The sequence below is a fragment of the Melospiza melodia genome, chromosome 20 (assembly GCF_035770615.1).
Source record: "Melospiza melodia melodia isolate bMelMel2 chromosome 20, bMelMel2.pri, whole genome shotgun sequence".
NCBI classification, from domain to species: Eukaryota; Metazoa; Chordata; class Aves; order Passeriformes; family Passerellidae; genus Melospiza; species Melospiza melodia.
Window position 1 is genome coordinate 3,431,432 of NC_086213.1, and position 12,719 is coordinate 3,444,150.

At 43.3% G+C, this 12,719-nt stretch overlaps 1 protein-coding gene across 1 annotated transcript; it reads left to right on the top strand.

Annotated features, from left to right (window-relative positions):
* The first annotated feature begins 1,487 nt into the window (after nt 1-1,487).
* Nucleotides 1,488-11,466, top strand: LOC134427193 (solute carrier family 2, facilitated glucose transporter member 11-like). Its single transcript, XM_063172814.1, has 12 exons — nt 1,488-1,626; nt 2,538-2,636; nt 3,070-3,230; nt 4,771-4,895; nt 5,535-5,664; nt 6,233-6,381; nt 8,374-8,561; nt 8,695-8,805; nt 9,311-9,412; nt 9,570-9,645; nt 10,708-10,835; nt 11,166-11,466. The coding sequence occupies exons 1-12, from the start codon at nt 1,537-1,539 to the stop codon at nt 11,370-11,372; spliced, it is 1,566 nt and encodes a 521-aa protein (XP_063028884.1). The 5' UTR covers nt 1,488-1,536; the 3' UTR covers nt 11,373-11,466.
* The last annotated feature ends 1,253 nt before the right edge of the window (nt 11,467-12,719 follow it).

The following is a 12,719-nucleotide window of genomic DNA, read 5'->3' on the forward strand; positions in this document are numbered from 1 at the left end:
ATGCTGTGAGATTTCCTGTCCTGAGCACAAATCTGACTAAAGGATATCTGTAAGATATTATGGAGCTGCCCATCTGATAAAGGGGGTCTCAGAACAGTCTGAGCAGCAACAGCACACAAGTACGGTCACTAATCACCACAAATGCAAAAGACATCACACAGGAAGAGTTATGAGATTTAACCTAGCCAAAGTAGGAATTCTAAATTAAAGTCTGAGCCAAAAGTGTGAATTCCAATATGTATAAATACACAAAGTAGAAGTGGGTGAAGTAAAACATTAGAAAATAGGTGCAACAGGCTGCATTTGAGTGTCCCATGATGAAATGTACATGTTATTGCCTGTTTGTGTGTCCCCCCAAGATCATCTGAGCAAGGCAGATACCAGCAGCTAACATGGAATTTTGTCCCTTAGTCAGATGCACATCATGTGGTTTCAGCTTTGTATAACTTTACAGAAAAGGAAATTCTTAGCATCAAAGGGACAGTCTCATTTGCACTCCAACAACAGCTTATCTGCTGGAGAACCTCAGATGAAAATATCCCTCCATGAACTCTCAGCACAAACCAACAGCAAAGTCAAGGCCATGATGAGGCCTGAGAGAGGCAGGAGAAATGGCTGGTGGTGCCATACCCTACATTTCAAACATTAGTAGGGAATCCAGGAATATTCTTTGCATATGAAATATTTTCTAGTAAATATGGGCTGGTATCAACTAAGCCCTTTATGATTTCTTCATCCTCTCCTTCAACTGAAGTGTAAATGGCAAGTGATAACTAAGCCGTTACTAAATGAATACATTCAAGATCCTCTTAATTGTGAAATAACTGCAGTTAAAGCCTAAGAATTTTCTCTCAGAAAAAACAGGCATCAATCCAGCTGTGGAGGTTACAAAACTGCTCCAAAAGAACCTTATTGTTCATTGCAGACACAGAAATAAATGCACTGGCTAGTGGAAATGCCAGACAAAACTGTGCATGATGAATCTTTCTCACTACTAGCAAAGAAAAATCCTCTACTAAACACTTGGCTGGTCAAGCCTGGTGTACCAGTGTAGAATTGTTAAGTTTGCACCCCATTTCAAAATCATGGAGCAGCTCAGTTCCTTCCAGTAATGATTAAGTCACGCTGTGCTCCAGTTGCCATCACCTGGAGAGAGAACAGCTCTTCCCTGTGACATGCCAAAGTCCTGGGGTTCACTGCCCAAGCCCCACCTAAGATTCCCAGCAGAGAACTCTGTCTCTAAGTTTCTCACTTATATTGAAAACTGAGCAGGTTATGATGATGGGAATCCTGTTTAAGGTTGTTTTCTCAGTCCCCTGTCCCCCTAGCAGAAGGCAGAGTTCATGAAGCACCCAGCTCCTGCAAGGGACACCATCCTGTTCACTTGGGCTGCACATGAGCATTGGTTGAAATATTTAATCCAGCAACCCTAAACTTTGTACGACAGCTGGAATATGTGCAATTAACTCAAAACCTTCTGAAGTAAAATTTAACTTCTGTAACATGGGGCTGGTTCAGTGACACTGCTGCTGGGTCATGTGGGCATTTGGCTCCTTGGCAGGTAGCAGCAGTGAGCAGCAGGCACTGGCTCATTCAAAGGACATGGCTGCCTTCCTCTCCAGCCTGGTGAGTACCTGCTCACATCTCCTCTGCCTTACAAAGATAATATCATTCTAGAGATTCAGGTTCTTTAAAGATTTTGAATTCCTTTCTTACAGAGACCATCTTTCCTTCCTGTGTTTAAGCATCACAAAGAGCAATGGGGTTTAGGGCCATGAAGATCATGTTGCATTGTCTTTTCTATATAACCAAATAAAATGAAATAAATTAAATTAAATTAAATAAATGAAATGAAATAAAAATTTAACAACAGATCTGGCTCTCCCACCACTATGATACTTTACTTTGTCTTCTAAATTACTGAAAGCAATACTAAATGTTAAGCACTCTGATTACTTCCCAAAATAATGAATATAGTAATGGTACAGCAAAAGGTTAAGAAATAATGACATAAATTTTTAAATAAATTACCTTCTTCACTTCATCAAAAAATAATTCATATAATCCATCAGGAGTTTCCATAATCTTTAAAAGGGAAGAAGTGGCATGTATCGTCATACATTGTGGTTTGGTGTACATTGGTTGCTGACCATGGCACACAGGGAAAATGATTCCCTCTTCCCCATGCCCAGGTCTGACACCTTTGTCCAGCCAACCTGTCAGCAGGCACACAGTGAGAGCTGTAATATCAGCTGTACTATCAGCTGTACTATCAGCTGTACTATCAGGAGCACCTTTTCAAACTCCTTTTCCCTCTTGCAAGCAGAGTGATGGGTTATCTATCACCTTACACCCATGTTTTTTGCTCTGGCACTGTTGCTGGTGGTTGTGCTTTGGCAGCAGATTAGAGGGATTTTGAAAAGTGTTTGAATTCAAAAGGGTCTGAAGTGATCAAAGAGGAAGTGGCTACAAAGTCTCTGGCCTTGCACAAACTAGAGTAGTGAGGAGCTGATGGAGGTTTTATTTTTGCTTTGCAGGTTCAGTTCCGGGGCCTACTTCAGATGATCTTAGTGCTGGGAATTGGGGGCAGTTTCCCATATGGATTCCATATTTCTGTCATCAACTATCCTTCTGTGGTAAGTAGCCATTCTCTGAGGCTGAAACACAAAGGTGAGAGCCTCTGTTCTCCCATAAACCCCAAATTTACTGAGCACTCAGCTGATGTGTCTGGGCCTTTTCTTTGGCTGACAGTAACATCATGTGTAGAGAAATTTTCCTCCTTAAAAGAGCTGGACAGCATTTTCTATTTTAAATAAGCTCTTGCCATGTGGTGTACAAGCCTCCAAAGGAGGGCACAAGCTGAGCTCTCAGCGTGCTCACCAGGAAGCTCCTGACTGATACAGCCCTGAAGAATTTGCAGTGTGATCTCAGTTAACTTGTTTTACTAAAAAAGTCTCAAAGTAAGTCTAACATGAGAACCACAGGCTTGGCCTGAAATACAACAACAAAATATGAAGGGATCTGGTTATCCAGACCCATCATCCAGGTAAATGCTGTTTTCTTTTCCAGCACATCAGGAAGTTCATCAATGAAACGTGGATAGATCGCCACGGCTCTGCCCTCCACCCTGACACAGTCATGCTGCTGTGGTCCTTCATTGTGTCTGTCTATGGCATAGGAGGGTTCCTGGGCAGCCTCTGCTGTGGCTACCTGACTACAAAATACAGAAAGTAAGTGCTGCTTCTAACAGCTCAGCAGTCAGAAAGCACAGGGAAATACCAAGGGGACAAATCAATCCCTTATTTTTTGTTGAAGCAGCCCTGTTGAAGACAATTGGTTTGGTTTCCTGGCATATCCACTTTTTCCAAGCAGCCTTCTGTCCTGTTTATCTGCCCTCCCCAGGGAACTGTGCTCTGTGAGGGCTGCAGTCACCAGCACATCACCAGATCAGTGTCTCTGGCAGCAGTGGCACTGGGTCACATTCTCCCCAAGGTCCCCTCTCATTCTCATAAAGATCTCCCAAGATTTACAAACCCCAGTGAAGGAGCTGTGTGTCTTGTGTTGTAACACACTATGTGCAGTTACTCAAACACCTGGAAAATATCCTTATGTGACAAAGAAGAGTCAGATTTCCATTGAAATGCACTCATTGTGGGGTGGTGACATGACATTAAATATTCAGATCTGCTCTAGTGAAAATATGGAGAGAGGAGAAAAAAGTTGCTTGTAATTTCACTGTAAGATATAATCAGCACCAAAACAAATGTCCAAGAGACATCTCTGTTCCTGACAATCCATTTCACTGAAAGCTAGCTCCAAACTCTCTTTGCCACTGGACAAAGGAAGGATTCCTCACCAGTGTGGTCTGTTCTCGGTGCCTTGTGTGTAACACCACTAATTTCATTTGCAGAGAAATTGGCAAACATATCTTCTTGGTGTGACCCACTTAAAGATGTGCTCCACAACACACTGATCCAGGGGCCCCTCATTTGGGTCTCAACAAACCATCTTAACCTGCCTGCAATTGTGTTCTTTCCTGACAGGTAAGTGCCCCCAAGAAATTTCTTGTGGGACACTGCCTCATCCCACACACTGAGAGTCTCCCAAGGCTGCAAAAGGACCCTGCACCTCTCCCATGGGTTATTTAACACTTGGCAGCCCAACTGCTGAATCACAGCCTGAACACAGAGTCTCTGTGATCCTCAGTGTGTGCAAGGGGGCTCTGGTCTGACAAATGTCACAGCAAAACATCTGAGTGCAAAAGACTTGGAGCCTGAGACAGCAGGGTGGTGAACACAGCAGCCTGTGATTCTCACAGAGGGATTTTTGAAATGAAATGTCCTCTAAAAACTCTGTCTGCCATCTCAGAGACCCCATTTAGCCAAGAGTGCCTTTGGTACGAGCCATTCCAAAATGGGCCCCTGGGACTCAGACTATTTCTGGGGAACAACCTGACATTTTATAAAGACTTATGGCCATTTCAAAACCTTGCTGACAAACTGGGCCACTCCTTCCATCTTTTTCCCTACTTGTACTGTGGAAATGCTGACAAACTGCTTAAATTCTAACCTAAAAAAGATTATAAATCCAAATCTAAAAAATCCTAAAGTTTTAAAGAACCATTTTGACCATCTTAAGTTGAAATTATTTCAGCCATTCCTCAAAACAGTAGGAATTGCTGTACCACACTTCCTGTCACAGCAAGAGTAGTCAAAAGAGAAAAAGAAGTTCTCACTAAATTCTCAAGGTCTTTTTTTCTTTTTTTTTCAGGAAAAAGTGCCAAATGTTCACCAACCTGATCATGTTGGTAGCTGCACTTTTCATGGCCCTCAGCAGAACAGCCAAATCCTTTGAGATGATTCTGGTTGGGCGCTTTCTCTACGGCATTGGTGCAGGTATGTCACCCAGGCCTGCAAGGCTGGCCTGATATATTATAATTACCTGAAATAATTACCTGAAAGAACAAAAGATCCAACTACTCTGAAATGTTTTTCACAGAAGTCAGTAGACAGACACACACTGCAGAATTTTTCCCCAAGAGTTAAATTCCATTGTCATCATTACCAGATCTTTCTTCGTCACAAATTCTGGGATCAAAATCCCCCTGTGCATTTCCAGATACAAAGTAAATTTTCTTTCTGAAGCATCTTTTTCTCTTCCTGGCTCTCACACTGAAGTGCACCTCTATAATTAACTCCTGACATTTACAGTTGTAAGAAAAATACCACAACACCCAGGGAAACCTGGTAAACACCATAAGGGCATTCTCCTGAAGCCAGTGTTGGCCACCAGAGCCAACTGCAATGAAAAAACCAAAACTGTCCAGCTGTCCTGAGCTTGTCTCTACAGCCATCCTTGAAGAATGGTCTTTAAAGCAAATAAAACCAGAAACAACAAAAGTGAAAGTATCTTCTCTTTTGCAAGAAATTGTAATCTAAATAGCAGAGTGAATGGAAACAATATAAGATAGGATGGTCAAAAAGTTAATATTTTCTAAATATTTCAACTGTTCTTTATCCTCTTGTATGTTGAAGGTTTTTCTCTCAACATACATCCTCAGTATGTAGGAGAGATTTCACCCAAGAAGCTGCGTGGTTTCACCAACGCCACTGTTGCTGTTTTCCTGACCCTGGGGAAGCTCACAGGACAGCTTGTTGGACTACGGTAAATTCTCCAATTTTTCTATCAGGTTACACTCAAAGTAGAAATGTTTCTCTAACTTTATCCTCTCACCTAGTCAGTGACTGAGAAACACTCTCTTCCTCCCCAAAACATGCCTTAGCTTATGCCAGAAGAAAAATATTAATTTGAGGGAAATATACTTTTAAATACAGAAAGTAGAAATTTATTTACTCATAATCTGATTTCTTCTTATTTCCACACTCTTTCTGCTGGGAGACTTCTCCTTCAATATTCATTGCACTTACATAAAAAGTCTTAGCAAATGTTTGGCTCTTGTGGCCAAGCAGTGGTCAAATGTCTCATCAGCTCTCCAGACATTCTACTGGGTTCTAATAATACTCAGAAAGGTTTTCAAAGTATCAGATAATTCCTTTAAAATAAATTGTCAGAAATAAAAACAGCCAAATTTGTGAAATCTGCCAAATTAAAATTCAGGGGTTAACTCCAGTGAACCCTTGAATGGAATCTGGGAAATTTTATCACTCAGAAAAGCTTCCTGAACATTCATTCCATTATTTCAGCATAATTTTGTTTCACATACACTTTCCAGGGAGATTTTAGGAAGCGAAGCTTTGTGGCCATGGTTGTTAGCATCTAGTGGACTTTCAGCATTGCTTCAACTGGTTACCCTCCCATTTTTCCCTGACTCACCATCCTACCTCCTGATACAGAAGGGTAATGAGGAAGCCTGCAGGAAAGGTAGAGTGTCTGCTTTCCTCACTTCTTCCCTTCATCTGCTGTGTCCCAGGGAGAGCCTCTGCAGCAGAGGAGGCAGGGCAGGGCTGTGCTGCACAGGGCAGGGCCATGGAGCACAGGCAGCCTCACAGAGAGCAGCTCAGGTACCCCTGGCAATGTCTGTGCTAACCTGGTACCCCTGGTGCCCCTGGCAATGCCTGTGTTAACCTGGTACCCCTGGTGCCCCTGGCAATGTCTGTGTTAACCTGGTACCCCTGGTACCCATAGCAATGTCTGTGCTAACCTGGTACCCCTGGTGCCCCTGGCAATGCCTGTATTAACCTGGTACCCCTGGCAATGCCTGTGTTAACCTGGTACCCCTGGCAATGTTTATGCTAACCTGGTACCCCTGGTGCCCATGGCAATGCTTGTGTTAACCTGGTACCCCTGGTGCCCCTGGCAATGCCTGTGTTAACCTGGTACCCCTGGCACTGCCTGGGCTAACCTGGTACCCCTGGTACCCCTGGCAATGTCTGTGTTAACCTGGTACCCCTGGCAATGCCTGTGCTAACCTGGTACCCCTGGCAATGCCTGTGCTAACCTGGTACCCCTGGTACCCCTGGTACCCCTGGCAATGCCTGTGCTAACCTGGTACCCCTGGTAATGCCTGTGCTAACCTGGTACCCCTGGTGCCCCTGGCAATGTCTGTGTTAACCTGGTACCCCTGGCAATGCCTGTGCTAACCTGGTACCCCTGGTACCCCTGGCAATGCCTGTGCTAAGCTGGTACCCCTGGTACCCCTGGCAATGTCTGTGCTAACCTGGTACCCCTGGTACCCCTGGTGCCCCTGGTAATGCCTGTGCTAACCTGGTACCCCTGGTACCCCTGGCAATGTCTGTGCTAACCTGGTACCCCTGGCAATGTCTGTGCTAACCTGGTACCCCTGGTACCCCTGGCAATGCCTGTGCTAACCTGGTACCCCTGGCAATGTCTGTGCTAACCTGGTACCCCTGGTACCCCTGGCAATGCCTGTGCTAACCTGGTACCCCTGGTACCCCTGGCAATGCCTGTGTTAACCTCACTCAGCCCATGAAGACAAGAAACACAGATGTGTATCAGCACATCTAACATTTCCTAACTTGGTGGGCACTGCCTTTTTTCTTTAAAAGAAATGGTTCAGGCAGCTGTCCTTTTTTGTATTGTTAAATAAAAAGTACTAAAATGTTTATTTTGTTTACAGTTAAGTAAACTCTACATTAGAAAGCTGTGCTATACTGACAACCAGACAGACAAAATCCTTCAAATTGCTCACTGCCCCTGCAGCAACCAGATGGCAGAAGCAGCACCAGCACCTACTCCAAAGGACAGGCAGCCTGAAGGGTTTAATGCATGTGGGAACCCAGGGCACTGGGAATATTTCTCTGTCTGCTCTGGGGTGCCCTGACTTTGACCCTCATTCATGGAGAAAGTTTCCCACACTTCAAGGTAGACCAGAATCCACAAAAGGGTGAAAGAGATTATAGAGACTAGTGTAGGTGTCACTTGGTGAGAAATTGAGCTTTTGGGATTTTTAGTGTGTTGTGGATGGAAGCAAGATGGAGAGCACAGGGTGTCAGCCTGGGTTTCTTCTTCATCCTTCTTCTTCCTTCTTCCTCATGGGTTTGGGTGGCAGTTTGTAATTGGGCAGAAAAGTCTGCATTGGGGACTCTTTAGGATCAGTTATTGGGTTAAAAGGGAAAATAATCCAGGTGTCAGCTCTGAATTGAATAGTTCAGTCTTAAAAGACTTTGTAACAAGAGATTGTTGGCCATATTGTGCCTTCTAATGAAAAGCTGCTGAACTCACAGCAGTGAGACTGTTTTACTGATAAGGAATAATAAACACTTGAGTCTGAACATGAATTAGTGTCTCAAGTGCCTTCAATCCAGACCCAGAAAAACCGATGACTGAAACGCCCACAAATGCTGAAGGAGTTATCTTGGTAGGATAACCCCCTTCCCCCTTTGTCCCCTGCAGCCATCAGGAAGCTCTGGGGGGAAGGAGACCACCAAGCAGAAATTGATGACATTATGAAGGAGAAGGGCGCCGTGGCGAGCACCAAAACCTTGCGTGTCCTTGAAGTGCTCAAAGAGCGATCCCTGCGCTGGCAGCTCTACATCCTGCTGATCGTCATGACCACGCTGCAGCTCTGTGGCATAAATGCAGTTGAGTGCTCTCCTCATCCCCAGGACAAGAGAGGCAGCACAGGAAACCTCTCAATGTTATTAAACCAGCTTAGAATTGTATCTCAAATCCAACACCTTTCTCACAGGTTGATTTCCTCTTTGCGTTTTTCAGATCTACTTCTATTCTTTTGAAGTATTCCACACAGCCAAGTTTGAAGAATACCTGATCCCATACGTGTCCCTGGGGGTTGGGCTGTGTGAGTGCTTGTCCTCCATACTGTGTGTAAGTCTCTTCAGATTTGACTTTGAAGGAAAAATTTAATGTGGTCAACAACTGTGGCTTTCCTTTCTTATAACTGGGCTCAGAGAAATTTTGCATAACCTAAGCCACATCTTCCTGCTGCTGCAAAACCATAGGCAGGATATAAAGAAGTTTTTCCCCTAAATTATTTGCATGAGTGTGTGTCTTTAGACTCACTTTTTTCTGCAAAATAATCATCTTCTGATGTTCTGGATTAGATGTGTGTACATATGTGTGGACAATTTGACATATGCCAGCATGCAAATATCTAATAACAGTTTAGGATTGACTAATAAACACTGCTTAATTAATATTGAATTAGTTTTGGAAAAAAAACTAATCAAATTCATTAGGAACTAAGAGGCTGTCAAATGACACTGACTTGTGGCTATTATTGAGACAAGTCTGCTGCACAGAACAGATGGAGAGAGGAGGGATGGTTTCCTTTGAGGCCTGGGGTTGGTGAGCTGTGTTTTCTGCTTTCCAGAGCACCCTCATAGACCGCTTTGGGCGGAAGGTGCTGCTCTGGGGCGGGTACCTGCTGATGAGCTCTGTGCTGGCACTGCTCACCACCACCCTGTCACTGCAGGTAAAGGGGCAGCAGCCTCCTGGCCACTTCCCCAGCCTCCCTTTCTGCTCCTAACCTGCAGGAGATGTGTAAAATCTCCAGCCAGTGGCAGGAGTACAGAGCTCTGCTGCTCTGTCCTGTGTCCGATGGTTTGCTATCACTGGTTTCTCACTTTCAGCATCGCTTTTTCTGGATGCATTACTTCAGTGTTATCTTGATCTTCCTCTTCGTTGTCTTCTTTGGAATTGGACCATGTGAGTACATCAGGGCTGATGCTGGGAGGAAATTTGGGGTTGAATTGGTTGGCAGAGGAAGGACGGGCTAGTGCCTTGCTAAAAAGTTCTGCAAATTAAGGAGGGAAGGACAGACACATACAAGGGGAGACAGGAAAAGGATGTAGACCCCTCAAATTTTATTGCTGATCACATGATCTAAATAATTTAAAACAGTATCATCTTATCCAGAGGGCATGAGATAGAAAATTCAAAACAATTTCTAAATTAATCAGCTAAAAAGAGGATTCTGGGCATTGCCAGGTATGTTACAGTAATCATCTTCAATAACTTAACAAGCTTTTGCCTACCAACATGCTCCAGGTGGAAGTGGCCACAGGAGCCAAAAGGGAGGCTGGTTCTATAAACCCTGCACCAGTAACAATTACCAGTGTGTGATGGTGCTCACAGGGGACTCAGGTTGAGGGAAGAGATGAGGACCTGACTCCGTGTTTCAGAAGGCTTGATTTTTTTTATTTTATGATATATATTATATTAAAACTATACTAAAAGAATAGAAGAAAGGAATTCCTCAGAAGGCTGGCTAAGAATAGAAAAAGAAAGAATGATAACAAAGGTTTGTGGCTCGGACTCGCTGTCCGAGCTAGCTCACTGTGATTGGCCATTAATTAGAAACAACTCATATAGGTTAATCAAAGGTCTACTTGTTGCATTCCACAGAAGCAGATAACCATTGTTTACATTTTGTTCTTGAGGCTTCTCAGCTTCTCAAGAGGAAAAATCTTAAAGGAAAGATTTTTCATAAAAGATTTTTCATAAAAGATGTCTGTGACACCAGTGCAATATGGAACTGCACACACCCACTGATACCAGAAAAACTATTCCAGTACCAACAAGAGAAACCTAAATTAACTGCTGGATTCCATTTCTGGAATCAAGGCCTTTCACCCTCATAGCAGAGGCCACCTATCTACAGGTGACCTATTCTGTCTGTCTGTCCCCTCTGCCACTGCCACTGGGAGGAGCTCCAGCAGAAGCAAGGAAACAAATTTACCTGGGGTGTGTTGGGCTTTGCTTTTCCAGCTGGAGCCACCATATCTGTGATGGTTGAAATCTTCAGCCAGTCATACAGACCATCAGCCTTCCTGATTGTTGGCTGCATCAACTGGATGGGACTCTTTGTACTTGGGATGATTTTTCCAGTGATTGTTGTAAGTGACTCTCAGAGGATCCCTCTTCCCAGGCTCATCTATTTCTGAATGCCAACAAGGGCAAAATAACAGCAATAAATTGCAATGATGTGCAAAGCTTAGCACTGTCCAAACACCAAACCTGCTGAGAAACCCCCAGGCTTTTCAAGGAGCAGCAATTGGATCAGGTCCAACAAGGCCAGTGGGAATTCCTGGGTTGGTTCCTGTCCTGGGCTCTGTTTTGAGCACACCTTTGAATTTCAACTTCTAAGACACAGGCTTGCACTAAAGGGAGGGAAATAGAAATCAGTTTCTTATTTTCCTTACACAGTCTTGCATTTCTGCCTGCAGGATAACCTTGGACCCCTCTGCTTCCTCATCTTTTTGGGAATCCTTGTTTTATCAGCAATTTTCATCTACCTGTATCTTCCTGAGACCAAGGGAAAATCAATCATGGAAATAAAAACAGAATTCAACAAGCTGAACTTTGGGAAAAAAGAAACCTCTGTCACTGAAAATAACCTTCCTAAGGAACAGTTGCATTGCACCAAGCTCTGAATGTTCAGGGAAGAAATTTGCATCCCTTAGAAAAGACAGGAAACAATGTTGCAACAGAACTAAAAAGGAAACATTAAAAACAGACTGCAAGCTCTTCTGTCTCGTTTGTTTTTTCTTTTTTAAGATAGATATGAAACTCATTATTCTAAAGTAACACTAAGCAGGAACCTGCTGGCAAACAGCTCAGAGTGTCAGAAATACAAAAGAATAAGTGAAATATTTTAAGATGAACCAAGGTAAAGAATGATTAAGAATGGGAAACATAAAAGTCGAAAGTGTGGCTGACAGGCAGCAGAGGGAAAAGCTAAATACATGGTTTGGGTGACCCAAGATGATACAGAATAAAAATTAACACCTCAAATTCAGAAAAAGGTTTCAACATGACAACAGAGAAAAGCATTGAAAGTGAAATTTGCTGCACAACAGTCCTGGGGATGTAATGGAAATCTCAGTGGGAAACATCCCAGTAACTCTAGGCAGGAGAAGGACCTGCTAAACTGAGATATTCTTGCAGGCAAAAGAAGTGAAATGGCTGCTATGAAATAAAGCAAGCTCTGGAGAGCATCTCTGGTGTCTAAGGAACTGATTTCCAACCTGCTGCATCAACTTCTGGGAATTACATCAGATGTTTGCACAGAAGAAAGAGTTTGTTTTGGAAATGTTTTTCTTGCTATGTAAGCAAGCTGGGAATAACGACTGATTGTTGTACCCAGCAATAAAAATAGGTTGTGAAGTTCATTTGAAATAGTCTAAGTTTTTCCAAGTGACCAATAACAAGTATAGGATGGCTTGTAACCAAACAGTTTGGGTCATGCCACCTGCTTTCCCCTAACCACTGAAGAAAAAATGAATCAATATTACAAACTACAGCTCCTCTCCTTGCAGATGGAGGAGTCACTTGTGTTTGTTTTTAACACTTTGGCTTAGGAAACATACCCTGAAAAGGCTTTTTGGAAACCAGATTTCATTTCTGGGTTTTTTTAGGGTTTTCATTATTTTCAGAGTGCATACAGGAAACACAATCCACAAACGTGGGCTGGAAATGAACACTGACATTTCATCTCCTGACTTTTTGTTTGCTGACTTCTTACAGCAAGGGTGCTACAGTGAAGGAACTAACTTAAAATCAGCATACCCCACACAATCATGGAATGGATTGGGTTGGAAGGGACCTTAAGGATCATCTAATTCCACCCCCTGCCATGGGCAGGGATGGCACCATTTGGGTCAGGTTGTTCAGGGCCAGTCAACCTGATCTTGAACACAATCAGCTTCAGCATGTTCATACAGAAGTTTTCACAATGAAAAAGTGTTTACTTCAATTACATCATTCAATACAACATTTAG

Coding starts and splice junctions, on each gene's coding strand:
- LOC134427193 (XM_063172814.1), top strand. CDS start 1,537: ATGTGGGCATTTGGCTCCTTGGCAGGTAGCAGCAGTGAGCAGCAGGCA. Junction 4,896..5,534: donor TCTCTACGGCATTGGTGCAG/GTATGTCACCCA, acceptor TGTATGTTGAAG/GTTTTTCTCTCAACATACAT. Junction 6,382..8,373: donor TGAGGAAGCCTGCAGGAAAG/GTAGAGTGTCTG, acceptor TGTCCCCTGCAG/CCATCAGGAAGCTCTGGGGG.